This window comes from Thermobia domestica, chromosome 4 (assembly GCF_964235325.1).
Source record: "Thermobia domestica chromosome 4, izTheDome1.hap1.1, whole genome shotgun sequence".
Classification (NCBI taxonomy): domain Eukaryota; kingdom Metazoa; phylum Arthropoda; class Insecta; order Zygentoma; family Lepismatidae; genus Thermobia; species Thermobia domestica.
The window spans coordinates 323,478,958-323,506,491 of record NC_137457.1 but is presented as its reverse complement, the minus strand read 5'-3'; the positions used below and the strand labels follow the sequence as shown (position 1 = coordinate 323,506,491).

General features: G+C 37.4%; 1 protein-coding gene across 1 annotated transcript in view; it reads right to left on the bottom strand.

The window, feature by feature from the left end:
- Positions 1–27,534, bottom strand: part of Utx (Utx histone demethylase) — a gene marked incomplete in the record, with an annotated part of 320,022 nt that overhangs the window by 278,627 nt on the left and 13,861 nt on the right. Inside the window, 2 exon segments of the mRNA XM_081756709.1 lie at positions 8,881–8,989; positions 13,527–13,722. Of these exon segments, the coding sequence (XP_081612835.1) occupies positions 8,881–8,989; positions 13,527–13,722 (305 nt within the window).

The following is a 27,534-nucleotide window of genomic DNA, read 5'->3' as shown; positions in this document are numbered from 1 at the left end:
TGCTGCATTGCCATATCCCCGTGCTTCGATGAATGTGGTTCCCCGTTTTGACTTCAGAACGAAGCCTCTGAAACGTGACATCAACTTGGTTCAAGGACAGTCGTTCGTTGGCGCCTGCTGCGGGATTGGCCCACCAAATACTTTTTGTATTTTTTTTTTTTTTTTTTTTTGTATAGTGGCGTTAACACGAATTATATCAGCGGGGCTTCACCAAGTGTTTCAGTAAAACATTGCACAAAATAATATGCTTGCTGTACATAGCTGGAATGATTAAGCCTCTCTCTTACTAATTTCAGTTCTAATTTATTAAAACTGAATGAGTTTTACGAAACTTACGTAAAAAAAACAAAAAAAAGTTTACATACCATGTTTTTTTCTTTTTTTAAAAATAGAGATTTTATTAGCTCCATGCAGAGGGGATGAATGGGAAAATTAAATGAAAACATACGATGTGTCGAACTTCACCTATTTTTATGAAAATTATGGTGGAACTATCAAAGTCATCGTGTCAGATTTCTGTTCAGGAGAGGGGAGGGGGAACGAAGACTTCGATGTAAATAAAATTTCGCGTTTTTCATTATTATCTTACTAACAAATGGGGAGCACACGTTTCATTTTGGACCTAAAGGGGTGAATTTGGATTTAAACGGAATCGGAAGTGTCACTGTTCATCTCCGCAACCCCGAAAACTATGGATTCGACACTAATATTGTTCATTTTCGATCATTCCTATTATATAATATATATCCTTCCCTCAAGTTGCGGCGCTGAATTTGAATTTAAATGGCATCGACAGTGTCACTGTTTATCTCAGCGATCCCGAAAGTTATGAATTCGGCACTAACGTGTTTTCAAAACTAGAAACAAATTGGCGTTCGGAGAAGCACGTGGTACGCTGTTGCCACTTCGTGCGCATTCCGGTGAGTCATCAGCTGGAACTGCCCTGTGAGTCTTAACGAAAAAGAAAATTTCTAAATATTGGTTTGTTTGGAATGGATGAAATGATATGTTTGTCGTCCCAGTTTGTACATGTTGGTACAATCCGCGGCAAAAAACCTGCAACATGAGCATAAGTTTATTGTGAAATGACGAAGTCTTTTGCTCCAAAATAAATGTGCACGGGAGGAGGCCGAGGTTTATCCTGGCGTGATTCGTTCCACTTAGACGTTATGTCCATTCCCTGTGCTGTTAGGCGTAGTTTCACAATAAACTTACATCCTCATGTTGCAGGTTTTTTGCCACGGATTGTACAAGGAAGCTTCCCCCCCCCCCCTTCCGAATCACTTCCACGTACAACAGAACGACATACGCTTCTTTCATTCTGAAAACACGTGTTTACTAGCGGCAACATTGGAATGTTGAGGTCTGTTGCCAAGGAAACCCTCCACCCACTGTTGCTAAAATGGCGTTTATGATTGGACCCTCGCTGAGTGACCCCAATAACTATGTGACGTAGATTCCCTTCTTCAAAACAAATCTGCACGTGTTTTTGAGCTCTCAATTTGTTTCTAGTTTTGAAAGCACTTTAATATCAGTCATTTTAGATCATTTTTAAATATGTCTTCTCCCTCCTTCACCAAGTTGCATTATCAAAATGAAATAATAAAAACCATCCGAAGCCCGAATCTCATCTATGTTGAAAATTTGATCGAGATCGGAGCGGTACGAAGTTACAAACACAGTAACTTTCATTTGTACATATATAGATTATAATGCTGTTAAAATGCATGAATGTAACTTAGGAGAGTCAAATACGTCCCCCTTGAAGGGCCAAAGGACGCCACTGCGTGGATCATAGTTTTCAAATTGGGACGAGGGGTAACTTCACTGTTTCATTCTTTACAGATTTTAACCCAAAACTATGGGAATTATCAGAATGAAAAAAAAAAAAACATATATTTCTTCACTTTAAGGTTGGTTTAAAGGGACAAGTTTTACCGATAGATGGCACTACAGTCTTCGTATCTCTCCCATGTATTTTCTTTTTATCTTTCACGAAAATTCACAATTTCTCTTGCAAATTTCAACTTACAGACTTCAAATTTTTAGAAAAGAAACTTCATAATCTATCGAAGGCAAGAATCCGTGCCGATTTTTTATTTAGAATTTTCCTCATTGTTGAAATGGCTTGATTGTTCAAATGGATATCCAAATCTTTAACAATGAAACTGTTTTAACAATGAAGAAAATTCTAAAAAAATCGGCACGGATTGTTTCCTTTAATAAGTTACGAAGTTCCTTCTCTAAAGATTTGAAGTCTCTAGGTTGAAATTTATAAAAGAAATTGTAAATTTTCGTAAAAGGTAAAAAAATACATGGTAGAGATAGGAAGACTGTAGTGACATCTATCGGCAAAACTTGCCCCTTTGCACTAACCCTAACATCCCACGATTGTATTACTTTTAGGTAAAGGTGACGGATAATTAACAGTGAATGACTGGATAAATGAACTAAATTTTTGTGTTCTACGGGAAACCGAACCCAGGCCACATGCATTACAAGCACATACGACAGCCACTAATCCAACGGTGAGGACTATAAGCAACATCCTTTAAAGAAATTATACACCATGTCATGTCAGAATAGAGTTTTTACGTGGCTTACACTGAAAAATTTTATTGCACGTACTCGTTCGAACCTTGCAACATGCAGTGCAGTTCATCCCTCTTTAGTCCCTTATTCTTGATGGGCTACAATCCCATACAATGCAGTTATTTCTGCACGTTCAAGGAAAGCACACGAAGTTTCATAAAATTCGAGTAAGTTTTGTGGGAGGTATCGTGATATCACGAACGGACAGATGAACACACAAGATACAAGCAGATCGCGTCGAATGGAAGCAGCTCCGCTACGCTCGCTTCAAAAATAGGTTAAAGAAAACAAATCCCAGTTTGCTACATAGGCGAACAATTAGATTCACAACTTAGTCTTGAAGCAGTAAAGGAACGACATCACTCATGAACTAGAATACAACATGAAGGCACAAAAAACGAAACACGTCTGTGTAGTGGAAGAAGTGACGAATAGATCCAGAAAGTTTAAAGGCCATGACGTCAAGAATGTGACCTTGGCAGCCGTTCAAGCACACGTAGTTTCAGTTTTACATAAGGCAACATGGAAGTGATATGCGAAGAACTGTACAGAAATTCTATTGAATATCTTGCAAAGAGCAACGTTCCGTGTGCACCCCATCCTTCATATAGCCCTGATTTAGCACCTTATGATTTATTTCTTTTTTAAACTTTGAAGAAACACCTCCGGGGAACGTGTTTCGCATTTGATGAAAGCTACGGAGGCTAATTTGAAGAATCTGTCCAAAAAATGGCTTCCAGCATAACTGGCAAAAACATTGGGACAAGTGCATTGCATGTAATGGGGATTATTTTGAAAAAAGACCAACATTTGTACCATTAGTACAGATAATTAGGTTTTATTCATTTATGATCATTCTTTATTATCAGCCCTTGTAATTCTCATAAGAAAAAAATGAAATTGGTGGAATTGAAAGGTTATGAAAGAATTTGTAGAGTGTATTATTTATTTATTTATTTATTTATTTATTCGTATATATTTTTGTGCACTACCGCCCTCTGTGGCCTTAAACCTATAAGGCATGAAGTATATCTCCCTTGTCAAGCACACTATCAGAGGAAGCGAAAAACAAGGAATTGGCCTCCGACCTGTATAATAGGTAACATCCAAGAATTTGTCTGGTGTGAATGAGGGAAACCTAGGAAAAAATTGCTGGCTTGAAAAAGCTGTTACACCTTTCCACCGAGTGTCCCACATACAAGGGCACCGATCCCAGGGGGGCCCGGGACCCCCAAAGCTCTGCATTGTATTTATGAATATACAATATTTGACATAATTTGAATGCGAATTGTCTTAAAATCTTCATATATGCCTCCTGTATCTGAATGCCTCCCCCCCCCCCAAATTTGCAGAGAAATCGGCGCCCTTTTTCACATATATGATGCTTGTTCCACTATCAGGAAAAGGCTCCAAATTACGGCGCTGGGTAAATACTACTTTATTTATATGAATACGATTAACCCTTTTAAATATATCGTAGTTTTTACCACAAAATGATAGTCTTCAAAATTCGATTAAAAGAGAACTAAGATTTTTTTTTTTTTTTTCAAGGGAAGAGGCATTGAACAAAGCCTTGGAAGGGTCTATACGCTTCCGAGCGTCGGAACATAAGGGGGTATGACGTCATCATTTTACAAATTCCCTTTTTTTAGTGACGTCTACCTTCACCATTTTTTCGTCAGCTTCTCTTTAATCCTAGATTTCTGAAGTTTTAAACAAGCAATCAGTGGACCCTTTAGTTTTTATCTGAATTTTTCAGATCTCCTCTCAACACAGAAGGGGGGGGGGGGTTAAAGGGGCTAAAGGGTAAAAAAAAAGGGATATTTCTTGACCAAAAATCCCACTTTCGCGATTATTGCTCCGCTCGGGTACATGATAGGGATATCTGAGTGGTACTTTCTGAAAGCCTACTCGATTCTGAAGAGAACGACGTATCAATCATCATTCTACGATAATTAGGGACGTGTCAGGGATACATAATATCCTTTTTGTTATTACTGTAATTTGGAGAGTTTTTCCCACATGGCAAAATATTTTTCCCGCCCTTAGTATTAAAGATAGGAGATTGGTACTTGTTACAAGTAATTAGTACCACAAGTACTATTTTTGCAAGTGATTTCCAGATCTGCATGTTTACCTAGGGCCGCGCCAGAGGACATCAAAATGAAAAAAGGGATTTTTTTTAAAAAAAAATCCCTATTTTCCTCAACTTCTCTCTCCTTAGGGACGTCCGAGGGACATGTGAGTGGTATTGTCTGAGAGCCTACTCTATTCTGAAGAGAACGGCGGATGAATCGTGATCCTGCAATAATTAGGGTCGTGTCAGGAAATTTTTAAAGGGTGCATTTTAGGAAAACTTTGGGCGTTTTTTGATGCTCTCTGAACATGGGCAAAAATTTTTCCTGCTCTTATTATTGACGACAAGAAATTCTAATTTGTTACAAGTAATTAGTACACTACCGTAGTATTTTTCAAGGTTTTTTTTTCAGGTTTGTGCGCAGACCCGGGAGGGAGAGGCACAGGGAGCCCCAAACTCTGACGGTTTTTGTTTTCGTAAAAAAAATCCCGATTTCTCCTTAAAAAAAATCCCCTCAGGTACATGTGAATGGTACTTTCTGAAAGCCTACTCGATTCTGAACAAAACGACGTATGCACCATAATCCTACGATAATTAGGGATGATGCTGTACCTTCTTAACTGAAAGTCAACAAAAACACTTAAAAAAAAAAAAAAACTTAAAAGGGTTAAATGGATTTTCGAGATCAATGTTTTATTCTATGGCAAGGAGATGTATTGCAATATTTAGTTATTAGTATGAAACTATGAGTTAAGTTGATTTTAACGTCGCTTTCAGCACCGAGGCTATATCAGACAAGACCTACTGATTAAAATTGACTGCGAACCACACGAGCTCCTGCTGGGAATCGAACCAGATTCTTCCACGCTAAAGGCGCGTACGCTAACTGCTTAGCCCCGAAGGAGCTCAATATATATGAAACTATGAATAGGATCTAAAAACAATTATTTTTTTGTTGAACAGAACATATAACGATGTTTATATATACGACAGAAAAGAAGAAAGGTTGCCAAGATTTGTTTCATCCGAGGTGGAAAGCTTCCAAATAGCAGTTGTATCAGAAAAGAATCTATAGTCTCTCAGCGGGAAAGCATTTCTCACAAAAACATACATTATACTTCACAGTTATGTAACACGCTGCAAAATAGAACGCCTACAAGAATATGACACTGTTTCTTGCACCACATAAACATTCTCAAATGCAGCAACGCAACTTTTAAATCCACCAAAATACTTGTCCTTTCTGCTTTGATCAAATCTGCAACAATTTTTTCACCTTTTGTATTCATTTTTTTCTACAAACTTTTCAATTTTGCTATTGTTGTGTTCATTTCGAGTTTAAAGTCCTTTTCAGCAGCGAGGCTATATGAGACCGGACCTCTTCATTAACGTCGAATTCGAACCACATGAGCTCTCACCGGGAATTGAACCTGGGTCTTCCATGCCAAAGGCGCATACGATAACCGCTTGGCCATGAAATTCGCACATTTTTTTATTAAATCTCCAACAAAATTTTCATCTTTCCTATTAAATTACACTAATTTTTCATTTTTACTATTAAATTTGCGACATTTCTTTTATAATCTTTTCTATTAAATTTAAAACACATTTTTCATCTTTTCTATTAAACTTGCGACAAGAATTTTCACATTTTCTATTAAATTTACAACTAATTTTTCACATTTTCTATTAAATTTACAACTAATTTTTCACATTTTCTATTAAATATCCAACAAATTTTTCACCTTTCTTACTAAATTTGAAGCAAGTTTTTCACCTTTTTATTAAATTTGAATTTTTTAAAAAACTTTTCTATTAAATTTACAACTAATTTTTCACCCTTTCTATTAAATTTGCAACTAATTTTTCATCTGTTCTACCAAATTTGCAACAAATCATTCGTTTTTTCTAAGTGAACAAGTTTTCTTTAGATTTTGCACGTCTCCCTTTCACTCCTAACGACACAATATATACCTTTAAATATAAGGCATATGTGTTATTGCCTGAACATTACTTTATATGATTTTCCAGATCAGTTCTCACTGTTGCTATCGTTGAAGGAATGACAAGAAATTTTGGTGGAAGAAAGTTGTGTGTTTCTGTACCTTCTGACGTATTTTTACTAATATTTATTCTCCGTTTCCAACAGAGAACTTAAATTACTTTAGTGAATGTGTAACAAAATAATGTACCCTCATGTCCAAAATTATTGTCGCATATCTATAACTGTCTTCTTGTAAGGATATAATTTGATAATGAATTTGCAGGGTACTTTTAATACTGACACTATGTGTATAATCTGGAAATTTATATTTGTGGTAAATTTATAGGAAAAGGATTACAAATACAAAAATTATAATGAATATAATAAAATGTTGCTAAATGGACAAACGAATTTCATTTTCATTTTATTGTTCTTATTTACTGCTCTTTTGACATGAAATTTGCCACATACATGTCTTTGCCGATTATACATATACTAACATTATAAGAAATAACGGTCGAACTCGCTATCGAATTACATCCTAGAACAACATATTTATAGACATGCAACAATAATTTTGGAAATGAGTGTACATTAAATATATACTACAAGATAATATGAAAAAACACAAGTTGGGGGGCGACACATTGCAAGTGCCCTGAAATATACGTATAAAAAAATGTAGTACCATCACGTGTTCAACACATGAAGAAGTTTGGTTATATAGAAGTAAGGGAATGGTATGTAACAAACATTACGTTTAAGTACAACTGGGATGCATAATACAGACAGACATTTACATCAATCGGATCCACTGGATGAATCACCTTCATCAACGAGCGAGGTTCTTATGGTTTGGAGCACTTTCTGTGAAAACCAGTTGACTGCTTGATTGAATTCTTATTCGTGTGACTGGAGCTTACTGCAATTAATGTTAACATATCGAGTGACTGAAGGTTCGTGGTGTATATAAGTTTAAGTAGCTTTTGGAATATAATAATAATAATAAAGCACATATTGGCGGAGAATATATTTCGGGATATATTATTGCATATCGTTTACTTGGCTACCTTAGTCCATTGCTGCTCCTCGTAACAACTGTACATAGTTGTGTTATTCACTGGAGTTAACTAACTACTATCAACTTCATCTCATTATAGAATATAATAGATACCCACTTCGTTTTTACCAAAACTACCTTCACTAACAAGTAATGATTATTTGGCATGCATTCTGGCATGAGTTTACTATTGTATGTATATCGATGGTTGACAGCCAAAGGGGAGTAACTGCCGAATTTTGATATTCTGCGTTTAATGCTATGCGGACATGTTATGGGTTGAATTTGGTTGTGACAGAACTAAACTTGAAGTGTAACTTAAATATGGTTTTCAGAGGACAATACATTAAGAAGATATTGTGAACATAAAAATTACCACATTTTTAAACTTGATTTTCTCAACAGCACTTACGCCCCTTTGGCGCTAACCATCTATGTGTGTTTGTTTTGTGAGGCATATCATAAAAACCAGTAAGAAATGCTAAAATTTATGGGTGTACGTATGTGTGTATATTTATGTGTCTATGCAAATTTCCGATCTTTCACCGAATTCAATCACATCAAAGAAAGAAGTGATCCTTTAAATCGAACATCATAAAATTAATTCCAATACACATGAAACAATTGTGGTTTGAATACTTTGCTAGCACACACAACATTTACCAAGCTAATTCCGTAACAGTTTTTATGAAATGTCCATTTCGTTCAATGACGAAGTCGTAACGTTCACTACCGAATGCTTCACGAGTTCTATTCCTAAAAGACTTCTAAAATTCTAGACATTTCTAGATTCTTCCAACGAATCCTACACTTCCAACCACTTCGTGAAAGAATACAATAAATACATTTACCTTGTTACCGATTCTGAACAGACTATCGCACCATTAACAAATTTAATCTGCATATTTGATACAAAGCACAGTTAGTTTTCCGTATACATATATGTTGGGTTAACGTTTATATTTTGCTCGTTCCTCTGTATAAAAGAGGATAATTAAAATAAACAGTTTAATGCTTCCTGAATAAACCCCTGGTAATAATGTCAGACGAGTCAAACATCACAAGAAGACTCTAATGGCTTTCAACAGCCCATCCCATGTGACGTTGTACATTAAATGTGAATGTCAACTTCACACATGTAGTACGTAATGAAATGCAAGTACTCACCATTGGAAAGCGTTGAAATGGAAGTAGACGAGTCCCTGACCATACAAAAAATTCGCATCCTTCCAGTAGTCAGATTTCAAGCTGAAGAACTTTTGGTAGGCTGACATTGCTGGAAGAAAAACAAAGCAAATAATACTTAAAAATGTTATAGGTCGTTCTACAAAACACAGTATAATTTCAAGGTTTAAAAACAGTATAGGTACATCATAGTATCCATCATCAGAAAAAAAAATTTAAAAACTAAAAATCGACAAAATTAACTGATGTCTTTCCGGCTCATAGTTTTTTTAATACTTATCCACAAGAGCAGCCCCCTTGTAGTATTGGGTGCGCGTCGACTCATGTGTGTTCAAAAATTTATACCAAATGGTTCAACAGTGTTCCCTCTGATTATGAGATCCACAACCGCGAGGTCATTTCAGTACACAGAAAAAAATTAAAAATCGCTCCCTTCTTTCCTTTAAAAAGCGGAATTTTTCGAAACACTATGGCATATGCCGACCAGTTTCGAATAACAAATTTATATATCATGTTTGATACTCCTAACATGTCTCTCCTCTTAAGGTATTTCCAGATATGGTCATATTCTAATAACAATTGCAACCCCCACCCTTTTTTTCATACCATCTATAGAAAACATCAGCAAACGCTGAAACACGTCTCTTATTATTTTAAATTAAAAGCCTGATTTTCATGTCAATAGCCTTAAGCGATTTCGAGATATAACTACTTTATTTTAACAATTGCAGTTCCCACAGTTTTTTTTTTTTTACCTTGTAGAGGAAATATATTAAAAAAAAAAAAAAGTGAAACTCGACTTCAATTATTTTCAAATGAAAAGTGAAAATTACCTCTCTTCATGTCTGTCATCCTGTTGTAACAAGTGAAGCCTAACCCTTTTTAAATTCCTTTATAGGGGGTACAAGGTCTGTATGATAAGTAATGAGACTCGCCGCACCGCGGCGCGCGTGTCGCTGGAGCGGGTTTGTCGGTGATGGAGGATGTAGGGGGGGGTCCGAGCAAAGCAACGCACCGCGCGTCAGTTGGCTCCGAGCCTTAGTGGAGCGCGGACAAGCCTTGGACAAAGCCCTTGTGAACATTCTTGTCACGGCGGAAAATCAACAAACATGGAGGGTTCCATCGAACAGCGTTATGCGATCAAATTTTGCGTTCGCCTGGGGAAAACGGCTACTCAGACGCTTTCTCTCATCACGGAGGCCTACAAAGAGGAAGCCCTATCCAAAGCCCAGGTGTTTCGTTGGCACAGTGCGTTCCGGAACGGCCGGGAAAGCGTTGAGGATCTGGAGAGGGCTGGACGCCCGACAACAGTGACTACGGACGAAACTGTGGCAAAAGTGAGGGATCTCCTGAACTCAGACCGTCGATTATCGTTGAGATTGATTGCTGATGAACTCGATATGAACCACACAACAGTGCACAAGATTGTGACGGAACAATTGGGAATGAGAAAAATCTGTGCGAAACTGGTGCCGCGAGTGTTGACTGACGAACAAAAGCAACGACGTGTTGATTGTTGTCAGGAACTGTTGAACCTCATGAACAGTGACCCTAACTTTGAAGATGACGTCATAACAGGTGACGAGTCGTGGGTGTTCCAGTACGACCCTGAAACGAAACGTCAAAGCGCGGAGTGGCACACTCCTGCGTCCCCGCGCCCCAAGAAGGCCAGAATGTCGAAGTCAAAGGTGAAAACAATGTTGATTGTTTTTTTTTTGACAATGTGGGGGTGGTCCACAAGGAGTTTGTACCCCAAGGACAAGCCGTCAACGCCGCCTTCTACAAACAAGTCCTTGAGAGACTGCACAGGAGCGTCAAGCGGAAAAGACCGGCGATCGCTAGCCGGTGGAAGTTGCATCACGACAATGCCCCTGCCCACACCGCCTTCTTAGTGACCTCCTTTTTGACCCGGATTGGGGTGGAAGTCCTTCCACAACCACCCTACAGCCCAGATGTGAGCCCGGCCGACTTCTTCCTCTTCCCGAAGCTGAAGCCACGCTTGAAAGGAACCCGTTTTGCAGACGTCACAGCCATCCAAGCAGCCGTGACCACATTTCTAAAGGACATGCCGGCTGCTGACTTCCAGGGGGCGTTTGCAGCGTGGAAACATCGATTGCAGAAGTGCATCGACGCAAGAGGAGAGTACTTCGAAAGCTTTTAAGTCCCTGTACAGATCAGATCAATAAAACAATGTTTCCAGACCTGGTCTCATTACTTATCATACAAACCCTGTATATATATATATATATATATATATATATATATATATATATATATATATATATATATATATATATATTGCAAAACGTGTAATTATTTTAAATTGAGATCTACATACCAAAATTTCATGTCTCCATCCTTCCGAATTTCGGAGATATAGATCTTTTAGTATAATAATAGACACCCATATTTCCTCCTCTCCTTTCCTTGTCTAATTAATATATATATATATATATATATATATATGTGTGTGTGTGTGGTATCTTATATCATAAATTCTATGTACTGTCCAAATTTTAAATTTCTAGTTTAAGCGGATTAGCCTAGGTGTTGATCAGTCAGCCACTCAGGACTTCTAAAGAAAGATTAATACACGAAAATACGTAGAAGCTTCTGGAATTTGTATAACCTATACTTGTTTGAAAATTTCAACTATCATTTATTTTGGCTGTTTTTTTTAAAGCTAATTTTCAATATAAAAGGACCAAAAGGTTTGTTTGTTGTCTGCAGACCAGTTTGGGAAACGCTATGATTTAAAGTATACTGAAAAAAAAAAAAAAAAAAAAAAAAAGATTGTAAAGGCTGAATATTAAAAAGACTAGCAACATCAAAACAAAGAGTTGGTCAGGGAACAATGTTACGTATTCTTGCATCAACTTTCTCTATTCCCCTTGCGTTCCAGGTGTCATTTCCCTATGTGCGTGCTGTAATATCAGTTCTCATATACTTTTAAAAGACCATCTGAACCGTTATATAGGGTATAGTTATTGTCCAAGTGTAAGGATAACATTCACATTATTGCTAATAATAATAATAATAATAAATATTTGCATTGTCGTACAATAGAACTGAAATAAGGGAAATCTTGATGTTCTGAAGGGACTTCATGCTGCTTCAGGTTCGCAACACAGATGAAGGATGTTTTTTTCTCTCTCTCTCTTTTCTCCAATCTCGAAATACGATCTCGAAGTTGCCAATTGTTTATCGTCGAAACAAACACATGGCTCCCTTAAAGCTGCCATCTACTGAGAAAAACTTTTTTTCTTGCTTTTCTATGGATAAGGTGCTGTCACCTAAGGAGAAATAGTAGAACTAAGGCATGCCTTGCATCCACTAAAAAAATTCACCATCTCCAGAATTAATACGATCTTAATAAAGGATACGTTTTTATGTCATCCCCATGCATGTCACTGGTAATTTGCTATGGAGTATTTTAAGACATCCGCATGGGCGTCACTGGAACGCAAGTAATTAAAGGAGCCTATAATCTACTTTAAGGAAACGCTGATACGCCATGAAGTCCTTTTACATGGAAAACATTAACAGCAGGGGGAAAGGAACAATGGAATAAAGTTCTCAAGGGATTATTAAAGGCATTTTTTTTTTAATTTATTTTTCAGTTTTACGCCGTATGGTTATGGCCAGTCGTAAGCCATATCAGACTACGAAAAACGCTATAAAATAAATGGTGAAGAGAGAAGAAAACATATTTTGAGTGGGATTCGAACCCGAAACAGACAGGACTTTTGATCGCCTTACATAGTTCAACCTTTCCAGATCGTTAAAACTTGAAATTATTGATACGCCAATTCACTATGAAATGAATCACTCAACTAAATTAAATAATCGTTCATTAGATGAGTTTTAAAGCTACTCTGCATGCGCGACTTTCGATCTACTTTACGGAAAAAGAATATGTGTTTGTCTGCCGTAAATGATCTGTCTGAAGGCAGAGTCTAGCCCACTTACTATACCTAGCTAGATAGAACAACTCACTGGCGTCTCTAGCATGTGGGGGAGGGGAGAACATCAAAGAAAGTGATTTAAATGGTACTACCTAGCCCAACCTGTTTATTAACTTCGATTCCATTTGTTACCTTTCTGCTTACCTTTACAGACCCCCTAAGGTATATCAAGAACTCGATTACAAACGTTTCACAGCCTGAATATTATATTCCAAATAAATATAATTATTATTATTTATATGATATTCTGTCGTTAGTAAATAAATTAAATTAGAATAAAATATTGAATATTTTGTACTTCAAAATATTGAGGGGAGGCGTCCCTCTCGCCGGCCCCTCCCGCCAGAGACGCCCGTGGGACAACTAATTCAGACAGGGGTTGGGTAGCCAATGTGGTCAATCAAAATTCAAGTTTGATTGACAAAAAAGGGGTAATTATATCACATGGATTTTGCACTTTGCTACTGAATTAAATCTCCTAGACTTTAATTAAAATATCTCCATGAAATAAAACGAACACCTACCAACTGTTAAAACATTCATCTCAAATAGGTAACACAGTCTGGAGGAACAGTTTCCCTCTTCTCACTAAATTATATCTGTAGAACACACTTACGAGACTTAACATCACTCCTTTGTTTTCAGTAAAATTTAGAAACTAACCTTTGGGATAATCCTCCAGAAGCAAATGAAAATGTCCCAATTTGCAGTAAGTTTTTGGTTCAATGTTAATCTCCTTTGTTGGTTTTTCTTCAATAGGCATTTCGCCATTGTTATTATTATCTTCCTTCCCGAGTCGCTTGTTACGCTCCTTTTGACTCTGGGCCTGGACTATCATTCGTTCCAGATACTTAACAGCCTAAAAAAGAAGGAAATGACCTGTAAGTACTTTTCCATTTACATTCAGAAATTGCATCACAATTATATAGTGAAACATTAATACAACATTTGCAACACACACATAATTTAACTTTTTGCAGCCCTTTGTCGGATAGTTCTCGATATTTAATTTTGTCGAGTCACGCCCGACATGGTTTTCACGGTTCATTTCGTGCAATATTCAATGTTAGTCCTTTTTTTCTTCTTCTTCTTTTTGTTACTACATCGTGAGCATTTTGAACTCGGATTTTCATCCCTGGTTTAATAGATTGTGTTATCTTTTTCAGGACGGAGAAAGATTTCAAGAAAATCATAGAATTTTGCGTTGGCGACCCTAGTACTCTTCTACACAGGGATAAGTACGATACCTCGTTGTAAAGCTTATGGAACACAGATTCTAAGGAGCTAACTTTTGTGCTCCGTGCCAAACCCGTAGAAAAAAAAAAGATTGTTTTAAAAAATGAGATCTTTTTGTTTTTGGAAATTATGAGGCTGGCAACTATTGGTTACAATCATGTAAAAAATGACGGGTGAGAGTTCATTCCCGAGTTCCGAACGTGTTACCTACGAGAATCACCCTGTACATATTTTTCGAAACATATTTCGGTCTGCCCTGACGTTGGCAGTCCTATTGACAGAGATATAAGCCTCACCTCGTTGGAAAGCTCAGATTTCTACGAGATAACTTTTGTGCCACCCGCGCCCAACCACTACAAGAAGAGTCAAAAAAGTCTAGGAAAAATACACTTTTTCCAAGTTCATGGGGCTATGGCAACACTGTTATTTGTCTTACGCAAGGGGAGCACAAAAGTTACCTTGTTGAAATCTGTGTCCATTGAGGTATGGCTCATATCTCTGTGACAATTGGGGGCGTAGCAAGGGCTGCCAACGTCAGGGTAGACTACAGTCCACAGAAAAATAAACAAGATGGTTCACGTAGACGTACAATGTTACGATTTTTTTTTCTCCGTTGTATTACGTCCTTCATTTTTTTTTTTTTTTTTTTTTTTTTTGTACAATGGTCACAAATGTTTGGCGTATATGTAAGAAATTTTTCTCTTGTGTACGACAACAGTTTTGCTACAGTCGCACAAACTTCAAAAAATGTAATTTTTTAATTTTTTGATTTTCTTCTTCTTTTACGGGTCGGGGATGACTTGGGTAGGGGGGCACAAAAGTCACCTCGTTGGAATCTGTGCCCCACAAGATTTCAAACACGGTATGGCTTATATTTCTGTGACAATTAGGGGCATCGCTAGGGTTGCCAACACGAGGTTAGACCACAGTCCAATAGCAAAAAATATACAGGGTGACTATCGGAGGTATGAGGTTCCGAATTTTTATATCCCTTGCTATTGGCCCTACCTTTTTTTTTTTAAAACATATACGATATCACCCAATATCTAGGCTACATGTCAGATTTTTTTTTTTCCGGCGTACGACGGCGGCGAACAGGGTTACTAGAGTCCCAGAAAGGCAAAAAATAAAAATTCATTTCCTTCATTATTTTCTTATTCTATGGGTCTGAAACGGGGGGCACAAAATATATATGCGGTTGGAATATGTGTTCCATAAGCTTTCGAAGGAGGAATCCTTTATGCCCCTGTGATAATTAGCACAGCTACTAGGAGCGCCAACGTGAAGGTCTACGATTTTTTTGAAATCCCTAGCCGTTCTCTAAAGGTTAAACTGCTGGCTCAAACCCCTAAGCCGTTAGTCCTGAAAAGGTTAATGCAATAAGCTTTAACTGTGGAAACATACTGCACACGAAGCTCTATAATTCGGCAAATTAATTAAGATCAACTCAAACTTGGTGCACAAGTGATCCGTGGTAGAGAGTTCATCCCAGGTTTTAAGAGTTCCTCATTCGATTCCGGGCCAAATGAATTGGACAACATTGTGTCCGTGGGTTTTCTCGAGTTTCTCACACATTATTATTCTACAACTTTTCAATATTATTCACGTTAATCATCAGTCTCCTCTAGCCTAAACAGTATAATCGTTGGACGTAAAACAAGAAATTAATTTCATTTCGGGAAATATAAAAGGACCCGAAATGATTAAAGGATAGCCCCCTGACCTGGAAATGACGAAACATAGTCATATACATTAAGAGTATGAGTAAGGCTGCTCATGTACGAGGGTCATATTTTAAATAATTCACACTAATTTTTTCTGACTTACACGTTTCTTGTTAGAGGGGGATCTCTTTACATGCCTTCAATACGGAGTGGCGCGAAAGTAGGTATACAGTCCTGCATTGATCAAATTTGACATTTTAGTTTATTAGTTCTGTTTCAAGTTTGAAGTATGAGTGAAAACAGAGGATAAGAAAAATAAAGAATAAGTCACTACCTGTATGGATAGCAATAAGTAAATTATATAAAATGCCATGAGCCGGTCAAGTATGGGACTGTGTACCTACTTTTGGGCCACCCTGTATAATCTTCCTGTTTGGCAATGACGAAATCCCAACGTCCCGTTAGCTTCTGTATTCCATCAAGGATGTCATCCTTGTAAAGCTGTCGAATGGTTCAGTTAACGGCTGCAGAAACCTCCTCTAGACATAAAAACCGACGTCCATGCATATACATTGTTTCAACTTCGGGAGCAGGTCGCAGTCTGGTCCACTCACGTACGGACTATACGGAGCATAAGGTAACAGTTCCCAACCGCATTTGCGAAGCTTTTTAGAAATAGTGAACCCATCGGGCAGAAATTTTTCTCTTCTGTAAATCACTTGTCAGAATTCAGTACAGTTGCAGATGCAATCCTCGTGATATTAGAAGTTCCTCACATGTCACACGGCGATCTTGTTTATTTGTCACAAGTCACAAGAGAAGCTGAAGGCTTTTAACGCTTCAAGTACTTGTTTTTCTGATCCCTAACGTATCCCACCCGCTCCTTTGTGGACCTCAGAAAACGTACAAAACCCAATAATTTCACGATCTAATCTTTGCAAATATAACACCATATTTCAAATATTATTCACAATCAGAGTTGACGACAGAAACATTAAAAATATGTTCATATACTCTCACGGAACAGACAAAGGAAAATTGGGATAATGTTGGGAAAATTCCCTCCAGAAGTCCCTCCCATTAACTTTGGACCTATCTGGAGTGGGTCCGGGTAAAAGCACATAATCCAAATGTATTACAAAATTTGGTACACGCATTTCTTATTTACTATAGTATTCTTCGAGATATATTTGGACTGTGTGCTTTTACCCGGAGCCACTCCAGAGGGATCCAAAGTTAATGGAAGGAATTTGTGGAGGGAATTTTCCCGATATTCTCCCAATTTTCCCAGTTCAAATATGTTATGGGTTCTAATATATAGCACCTCTGGAAAGCTTGCTTCATGCTGAAGAGAATGAACTATAAACCAAGACTTTCCTATGAACAATGTTGATGCAATAGCTATTGCACTGCGAGTCTAGGATTTCCTTTATACTAACAAGGTTAATGGGCTCCAGGGACTTACTCCATTGCTCATGGCACCTAATTTTTTGTGCATGAACATATATGTGTTATGTTTATCGATGGACCAGGTTTGATTCGGATGTCTTCAATTTCTTGTCAGAACTCTATCTCGTGAGGTTATTGAAAAGAAGAAGTCGAAGTTTCAAAGTAATAACATATGCAATATATAATGAATTTCTAGTAATATTCCTCCTGTCCACACTTGAAAAATCCCTGACGTCAGACAGTCGTGGTGACTGGAATTTTTCAGTTTAACGCCCCACAATTTACTCTTTAGGCTAAGGGAGACAGATAATTAAGGCAAGTGAATGCTTATGGAAGAATCGGTGGAATTACAAAGTGGGAGGAGACGGGGATATCCCATTAAAACCCACGGACACGATATTATTCACCTCAAACTTACTTGGTCAAGAATCGAACTAGCGATCCCACGTACCAGAAGTAAGTGGCCTACCGCTGAGCCACCGTGCTTGCAATATCAAAGAAGCAGATTATCGATAAAGTGATTGCACGAACATAATAGAAAACATTTACTACTGTTTATAGACACGGAAGTCATTACACAATATACTCCAATTATAAATTCGGTTTATATACAGGGTGTCCGAGAAGTCCTTCCCTGATTACAGAAATTGATAACTCAGGCTAGAAATAAGATAGAAATATGAAACTGGTGTTGAATTGTTTACAAACTATAAAAGTTTTTGTCTGTGTTAGGTTTGTTCTGTTCTGTTTTACCAAGTCTCAATTTTGTTTGTTTTAGGTTTGTAGGACGTAAGTAAGAAGCCCAAGAAGCCATGCCAACCAACCAGGAGAAGGCACAGTGTGTCCTGTGGCACCATGAGACACGATCACCAACCACGGTGCAGAGACAGTTCCAGACAACATTTGGGAGGACTCCACCTGATGTCAAGAGCATTAAAGCCTGGTATGAGAAGTTCAAGAACACAGGGTCGGTTGCTGTCCTTCCGAGGTCTGGTCGACCAAGAACCTCAGCAGCCACGGTGGAGGCTGTGCAGCAGTCTTTTCTGAGAAGTCCTAAGAAATCGGAGCGCAGGGCCTCACGTGAATTACAGATGCCAAAAATGGGGTTATGTCAAGGATGAGGTCTACCGAACACGTGTACCAGATCTTGAAACCCTGCAGCAACGAATAACCACAGTCGTTGCATCGATCCCTCCAGTGATGTTGGCTAATGTGTGGATGGAAATTGAATATCGGCTAGATGTGCTACGTGCTACCAAGGGTGCTCATGTGGAAGTGTACTGATGTGACCAAAACTTTTATAGTTGGTAAACAATTCAACACCAGTTTCATATTTCTATCTTATTTCTAGCCTGAGTTACCAATTTCTGTAATCAGGGAAGGACTTCTCGGACACCCTGTATTGTTATACAGCAATCTTCATGAACCTCTCGTGACCCGGTAGGATTCTAATTACTCCTAGATGATTTTTTTAAAGGTTGGTTCAAAGGGACAAGTTTTGCCGATAGATGGCACTACAGTCTTCGTATCTCTCCCATGTAGTTTCTATCTTTCACGAAAATTTACGATTTCTCTTACAAATTTCAACCTACAGACTTCATTTTTTTAGAAAAGGAATTTCATAATCTATCGAAGCCAATAATCCGTGCCGATCTTATTTAGAATTTTCTTCATTGTTGAAATGACTTGATTGTTGAAATGGATATCCAAACCTTTAATAATCGAACTGTTTCAACAATGAAGAAAATTCTAAATAAAAAATCGGCACGGGTTGTTCCCTTTAATAGGTTACGAAGTTACTTCTCTAAAAATTTGAAGTCTCTAGGTTGAAATTTGTGAGAGAAATTGTAAATTTTCGTGAAAGATAAAAAATACATGGGAGAGATACGAAGACTGTAGTGACATCTATCGGCAAAACTTGTCCCTTTACACTAACCTTAAAGCATAGATTTTGAACATAAATTTACTAAACGAAACTAGAAATGCTTTTGAAGAATCGGGACGAGACGCGAAAGAATTCTCTGAGAACTGAGACGAGACCGCTAGAAAATTTACAAAACGAGACAACCTTATATGTAGTCTCGTCTCGTAAGCATCTTCAGTCCGTAGTTGTAACTAGATGCCAATATTCTTTTTGGAATTCCAGTACTCTACCACAAAGCCTTTCGGAAGAATAATGTGATACGTCCACTATTCCACTGCGAAAGCCCATCTATTAGTGGAGAGAATTTTCCTATGTAGTAGGAGTTTACAGATATATCCAGCGTCAGTACGCTTTACCCCACAACCTGACAGAGTCCAACAAAAATCAGAAAGGGGGCACACCCTAGCTCAGTGGTACACTCAGTCGGACTAGGCCCCCCCAGATTTTTGAGTGACAAGTAGTAAACTCATGACTAGAGACCGGATGTTAGACAAAATGTCTATTCTTTAATATTAAAGATATGATCAAAAATAACGTTTTAATGTTTATATGGGTGTATAGTTTCGATTTAAGCCAATTTTATTTTGCCTATTTTGACCTTTACTGCCTAAATAATTGCTTTAGTGCCTAATGTTGCCTATTCTATGCATTTTCTTCAAAATAAGCCGTCATTGGGAAAATTTGTAATTTATATAACATATAATAATACACACTTATATACGTGTATTAGGTGTTTGTAAACACAAGCAAGTGGTACGTTCCAATATATATACAGGGTGAACTTTAAAGATGTGCAAATACTTTGGGAGGTGATTAATGATATCAAAAGAAGACAAAAAGTCCTCTTGTATTTTGTCCAATTTCGTGTCGTGTACGAGTGACAGTGATGCCAACTTGGAATCGAAAATCAAATTTTGACAATTGAAACTGAACAGATGGATGTTGGGAGTTCATTCGTGACATGTAAAGAAGACAAAAAGTCCTGTTGCATGTTGTCGAATTCTGCGTCGTGTACGAGTGACAGGGGTGCCAACTTGGAATCGAAAATCGAATCCTCACAATTGGAATGGAACCGAAAGATGTGCACATACTTCGAAAGGGGATTCGTGACATGAAAAGAAGACAAAAAAGTCCTCTTGAATGTCATACATCACCTCCCGAAGTATGTGCACATCTTTCAGGCTCATCCAGTATACATGGAATGCATAACAAGCTTCGTTTTCATATATACAATAAAAGAAGATATTAACAAACAAGTATATTTCTATATTCTTTGAACATTATCTATGACTTGAAATCTATTTTTAAATGGTATTGAGTATTTATCTTCATTGTTTCGAGATACATTTTAGTGCCTATTTTTTTAAAAAAAATTTAGTGCCTATTTTCCAGGTTTTTAGTGCCTAAACATCCGGTCTCTACTCATGATAAACCTATCATAATTTGGGTTCTGGCTCCCCCCCCCACCAGGTTTTACCTTCAAGATCCGCCAATGGGTACTCGCTCACCTCTGGTGCAAGGTATCCCTGGTTCAATCTCAGGTTGGTGGACAACACAGTGTCCATGGGTTTGTTTCCTCCAACATTCTCATTCCACTAATCATCTCATAACAATTCTACTTTTATTAACCCATAAGTACTCGCGCCCTTTCTAGTGACACCAGTATTCGCGCGGAGGTCCAATAGGCCCTTAAATTAATATTAGTTTTTTACAATAAAAAAAATATTTTTTAAATAATTAAGACAATCTAGCACAGAAATCTTTTAAAAAGTATTTGCTGCAATTAGATTCTTCGAACTCGTTTTGAGAGACATTTTTTTAAAATATTTTTTTCACCAGGACTTGTGGCTAGCAACACAAAAGTTACCTGTTTGGGGGTCTGTGAAAACCTCACGCGAGTAAGTCTTAATCATCCGTCTGTTCAACCTACAGAGCACTGGGCCGTCTTCTTTCTCACCTCAACTATAGGTTGGTGTGCAACATGGAAATTTTTAATCTTTTCTCTCCCCTGGGATAGCTGTTTTATACTTCGATAAGTTCTAGCCTTCATAACTGCATCTAGATATTCTTGGTCTTTCTCTTCCTGGTTTTCCTTCTGCTTTTCCCTATATCAACACGGTGATCCAATCGGAGTGCCGAATAAGATGGCCAAGCATGCTGTTTCTTCTTTTTCCTATTATCTTCAAGATCTGTCATCCTTCATTAGCTTCCTTTAGTAGGTCTTCATTCCTTTTCCTTTCGGTCCATGAAATGTGCAGCATTCTGCGCCAACACCACATTTCAAATGCTCCCAGCTTTCCTCAATGTCAACGTCTCTGATCTGTAAAACTCCACGCTCCATACCTGAGTATTTATAAATAATTTTCCAACGTCCAATGACGTAAGTTGTCTTTTCTTATTGAATGCTTGTTTAACCTACGCTATTCTCAAAATTATGTCATTTTCACTTCCTCTGTCCGAGAATATTATACTTCCTAAATAAAGGAATGTCTTAACGTCTTCGATTTTGTCTCCCTTTAACCATATGTTTACTCCTTCAGATCCTGCTCTTATGCACTTTATCACTTTGGTTTTCTTCTTATTTATCTTCATTTTGCCAGTTGATCGTTCAGGTTTGAAAGTGCTACCTGCAAATCCTCTTCGTTCTCCACTATCAGCGCTATGTCATAAGCAAACCTTATTGTCCATTTACTTTTACGCCTTTCTCGTTTTTATCCAAGAAGTCTTTCATAGCCTTCTCTATAGGGTTATAAACGTTGAACAGGAGAGGTTCAAGTCCACATCCTTTTCTTATTTTAATTCCTTCTGATCTCTTCTTATAACAGCTGGAAATTTCATTAGTAGAGCAACCCACATTATGCTTTATTTTTGGTGTAATTATGCCTTTTTTTTTTCAAATTATGCTTTATTGTTAATTTCAGTCATTGTTTTATATTAATCGTGTATAATGTAAAATATTTACTATACATTAAATATTCTAAATATCTTGATTTATTTATTAATATTTTATGCAACCAGTTTCTTTCATATTTAATGAAATTTCTACTTAATGCATTGTAAAGAGATATGCTTTACTCGAGTAAGTTTTTGTTTCACTTGTGTGCCCCTTAGAGGTGCATATATGTATATCTAGAAAGGGAAAGGAAAAGATATCACAAAAAAATACAGAAAACTCAAGTTCAAGAGGTACACAAACAATATAGTGTGGATTTCTTGGGTACTATTCGTTGTTGGCGGAAAGTTTTCTTCATTTCTTTCTTTTTCTCCACATCAAAGGATTACACCGAAAAGTTTAGAGAAATAAAAATTAGCTTTTCATTGTTGCATTGTTATGCTCTCAATGATTTTGCCTTGTAAATATTGGTTTTAAAAATTTTAATATAGTATGTTAAACTTGTAGTTATACAGAATTTTCCAAGAATTGTGCTATATATTTTAAATTATGCTTTATTTTCTAAAATTATGCTTTTAAAATTAGTTTCTTCTGGACCCTTAAATAATCACAACCATGTTCAAGGTACCAACCACATGTCTAAATTGCTTCTTATGCTTTTGGGTTGCTCTATTCATTAGCGAATCTGGAGGTTCCTGAAAACCAGGAATCGGCCGAATTATCACGTGACTAGCGGAAACTATTATCCGTAGACTTCTCATTCGGGAGTGGAACGAACCTCTCCTCCCCAGGCAGGATCAATTTGGATTTACCTTACCTTAGTTTATACGAAACCACCCAACCGCCCGAGGAAAGGCTAAAGGTAAGGACGGACATTACTGGTTGACTGATATTAATGCAATACCACAGAACGGACCTCGGTTCACATGACCCCCAAAGAACACTAGGATTTGAATCCTGTCCTGAAAATCACATACTAGATTAGGCTGCTCTGTTCTCTTCCTGTGGTCTTTGAAAATAAACACTCGTTAACTAATTAAGTTTTACGTTCCACGCTTATGCTGGGTAGGTTAAAGACAGTGAAATGAATGAACGTGGGAGGAAACGGAAGAACCCCTTGAAAGCACACGCATACGGTGCTTGACCACCAGAAAGCTCACTTGGTGCGAGTTCGGATCGAACCAAGGGCCCCCTGCACCAGAGGTGAACGCTCCACAACCGAGCCACCGCGGCGCCTTGAAAACTCGTTAAATATATCCGATATATCAGAAATTATTTCAGTATACTAGGAATACTAAAATGTTGGTACATTTTTAATAATCCAAGAGAGCTGGATCCCAATACAACTCTACAAGACAAGTTATGGGCGAACATTATTTTGCCCGATTGTTTCGCCGTACATTCGGTGGACAGAATGAAACCCTTCGAAGTACTTCCCTGTTTTATTCTCCTCAAAGCCATTTTGATTACTTTCTGATGTAGAGAATATCTGCTAATGACACACGCCGTCTGTCATGCAAATGCCAACATTTTTCATTAACTTTTTTCTTTTTTTTTTTCCGCGGTGAGATCGAGTCTTTGTTAAAATAATCGTAAAGTATTTGGATATTGAGGAGAGTCCATAGTGGCTAGGCAGAGACTGTCGTTTTCATTGTTCTCAGCAGTTAAGAAAATGCAGTTCACACGCTTCATACAAAGAATGCCACTCTCATATCAATGGGTGGGGAATTCCAAGATGTACGAACCAAGAAAAACATATAACAGTTTCAAACCCTTGTAATATATCACTTACCATTTGGAACGGAACATTTCATTTTATAAACTGAACACGTATGATAAATAATTCTTTGGAGTTCTAGTACCTATTTTTAGGTACTAAAGCAGTGTTTTCATTATTCGATTAAAAAGGTAAGAATGAAGCCTTTCACTTCGAATTATTTTGTTTTTTCAAGCATAGAGAAATTGTAGAACACGTTACGTATGATTTCACGCCTTTCTGCGTCCAGATATATGGGGTTATGAGACATATTTTTATTACTTTTTGGCAAGCTTACTTTTGCATCTAGAAGATTAAAATTTTGTACAAACATTCAGTGCACCGATTAGTATTTTTCAAAAATTTTTTTTTCTGATTTCTGCATTAACACAGAGGGCGTCCTGAGGGACAAAAGTTAAAAAAGGATTTAAAAAAAAAAAAACATTTTTTCGCGATGTTCCCGCCTTAGATACACGAGGGAGACACGTGAATGGTACCGTTTGAAAGGCTGTTCTTAAGAGAATGAGTTACAAAACATTACCCTAAGATACACAGGGATGTCTCAGGATTTTTTTTTTCTTAACCTGAGATTCGCGTCTTTTGTGGTAATCTGGAGCACTGTGGGGCCCATTGATAAATATTTTTTTCTTCCTTTACTATTCAAAACATAAGTTTGAAACTTAGTACACCCTTTAGTATTTTTCAGTGGACATTGAAATATGTGCCTTAAAACAGGGGGGTCCAGTGGGGCTCAAAATTTGAAAAAATAAAAAATTCGATTTCTCTGAAATCCCCCCTTCCCCTCAGGGACATGATAGGGAAGTACGAATGGTACCGTATGAATGGATGTTCTATTCTGAAGAGAATGAGGTACGAATCTTGATCCTAGGATAAACAGGGATGATGCTGTAGCCGCTTACCTGAATGTCTATAATTTACCTTTTAAAAAAAGCGGTATTTAAATGGAATAAATGATACGGGCCACTGCACTAAACTTTCTCACTCGTAATTTTTCATTCATATCAAGTCATGTAGAAGAATTTCCTTACATAATGATCTAACAAGGAGAAAGCTTACTTTGGTAAATGAAATTCGGGGCCATTTTTTGCACGGTGATAGTGCACATTTAAAGTGTTCATATTTTAAACTGGGAGAGCGCAATGGTCTAATTTAGCAGAGAAAAAGCATCTTAAAGTTTTCGACTCTCCGTATATGTCGCACGTTGCGCAAGTTTACCAACTGACGGCGTGGCAGAATCAGTAGCATCTGTAACTCACGTGCCAAGGGTCCCGGGTTCCATTCCCGCTGGAGTCAACTTATTCGTTTTTTGCTTGAACTAATAAAGTAGCCACTTGTAGGTACAAGTAAAATGTTAAATCACCATATGTTTATAATGAATTAAAACAATAGAAATATTCAAATCAGTTGTAAAATCTTTCAATGTTCCACTTAACTAGAAAACGAAATGTAATCTATTTCGTAAATATTTTGATATCACGAGTTATATTATGGTTACTACAGTCGTTGTATAAAAAATGTTCTTGACGATTCGTGTCTATATCTGTTGACAGTGTAGGAAATTCAAGGAGGATGAGAAGGAAATCCCCTTTGGTAATACTGGATGTTACTGTTACTATAACCAAAGGAGATTTCCCCCTTATTCCCCTTGCAATAAGCGGCGACGGTTTCCAACATTTGGGGGCGGGGAGGACGGGTAAGACCGTTCCCATATTTTGTTTTAAAGCGATGTTCAAAATATTTATGAAGTTGAAAAACAGTATTGTGGAGGATCATGGGAGCAGAGTTGTCTTCAAAGTTGGGAGCCGGGCAGGTCTGAGGCTTATTCTGGGAGATCATTAATTTCATCCAATTTTCCTCTGTGACAATCGGACACAAGTCATCACATTTCTCCCCAAAACTCACTTTTCAAATCGGACTATTAGGACAGTCACTCAGTTTCATGACTGGAGGGGACATGTCCCACTCATCCCCCCGTGCCATTTGCGTTAGTGCTTGTAATAGACACACTGTCAACAGATGTAGACACGAAGCGTCAAGAACATTTTTTTACACAGCGACTGTGGTAACCATAATGTAACTCGTGATATCAAAATATTTACGAAATAGATTACATTTTGTTGGTAGGTAACATGGAACATTGAAAGATTTTACAACTGATTTGAATATTTCTATTGTTTTAATTCATTATAAACATATGGTGAATTAACATTTTACTTGTAGCTGTAAGTGGCTACTTTACTGGTTCAAGCAAAAACGAAAAAGTTGACTCCAGGGGAATAGAACCCGGGATCCCTGGCACGTGTCACAGATGTTACTTATTCTGTCACGCCGTTACTTGATAAATTTGCGCAACATGCGACATATACGGAGAGTCGAAAACTTTAAGACGCTTTTTCTCTGCTAAATTAGACCATTGTGCTCTCCCAGTTTGTAATATGAACGCTTTAAATGTGCGCTGTCACCTTGCAAAAAATGGCCCCGAAGTTCATTTACCAAAGTCTGCTTTCTCCTTGTAAGATAGTTAGAAATATCCATATACGAACAAAATTACTTGAGCAATTTTTCTCAAAAATGGACGAGCTCGTTATTTTTTTAGGCTCAATAAGCTATTGACTGGTATACTCCCATATCTGAACTATTTTATTTTTTCGTGTAATGATTATAACATTGTTCAATTTATTTATTCATAATAATACGTTGTTGAGATAGATACAAAGTTAAATTTTATATCGAGAAATGACCCAGTCCCCGGTTCACTCTTTCCAAATTATTCTGTTAGATAATTGGAAGCATATGTGGTTCATATTAAATTTCTCCTTCCTACACCACAACAATATAACTAAGCCAGAGATAGTTCTGTGTGTAATCTCAATCTAAGTAACTGTATAATAAGGTTTCATTTCCATTGTTTTATCCTATCGTAGTCATTGATCAGTACTACTACATCAAATACAAGTAGTAAGTGTTGCCAGGAAAGGGAATAAATCATATGGTGAACGATTTCTGACGTTGAGGGAATATTTTAGTCGAATGCCCGAGATGATTTTGTGCTGTCCTGCACTTGAAGTATGAAATACAATTGAAAATCTCTATTCTATCTTATGATTACCAAGCAGAAAGGTTTTAGTAATTTGGTGATCCCATGTGGGTGTGAAGAAGAATAGACAGAATTAGCGAAAAACGAATGAAAGGGTGTCACAAATAATGGGAGAGAAAAGAACAATTTTAGATATTATTAAGAAGAGGAACAGAAACTGGTAGGGACATTGGTTAAGAAGGAACTATATCATGAGAGATGTGCTAGAGGGTATGATAAAAGGAAAAAGAGGGAGGAGGCGAAAGAGACTACAATTAGGCCTAATGGACGATATCAAAACGGAAAAATTGTACGTGAAGACGAATAGGTTAGCGGAAGATCGTGGAGCATGGAAGCTTATAAGTTGTATCAAGTGACAGCCAATAATGGCAGAACACTTATGATGATGCTAATTCTGTGTGTGAGATACGCATGCTCTTTCAACAGGCAATGGAATTTGCCTACTATTGTGCACCACTGTTAGAACTGATAATTCAAAATGAGAAATAAACAGTAAGCTAATTCGACGCCAAGGCAAATGACTAATGAAAGAACAAAAATGCTGAAGTCAAATAGCTTTCTTCGCTGATATTTGTCCAGTACAAAAACGCACAAAGAGATTTAGCCATGTTTGGAACATGGATCATTATTT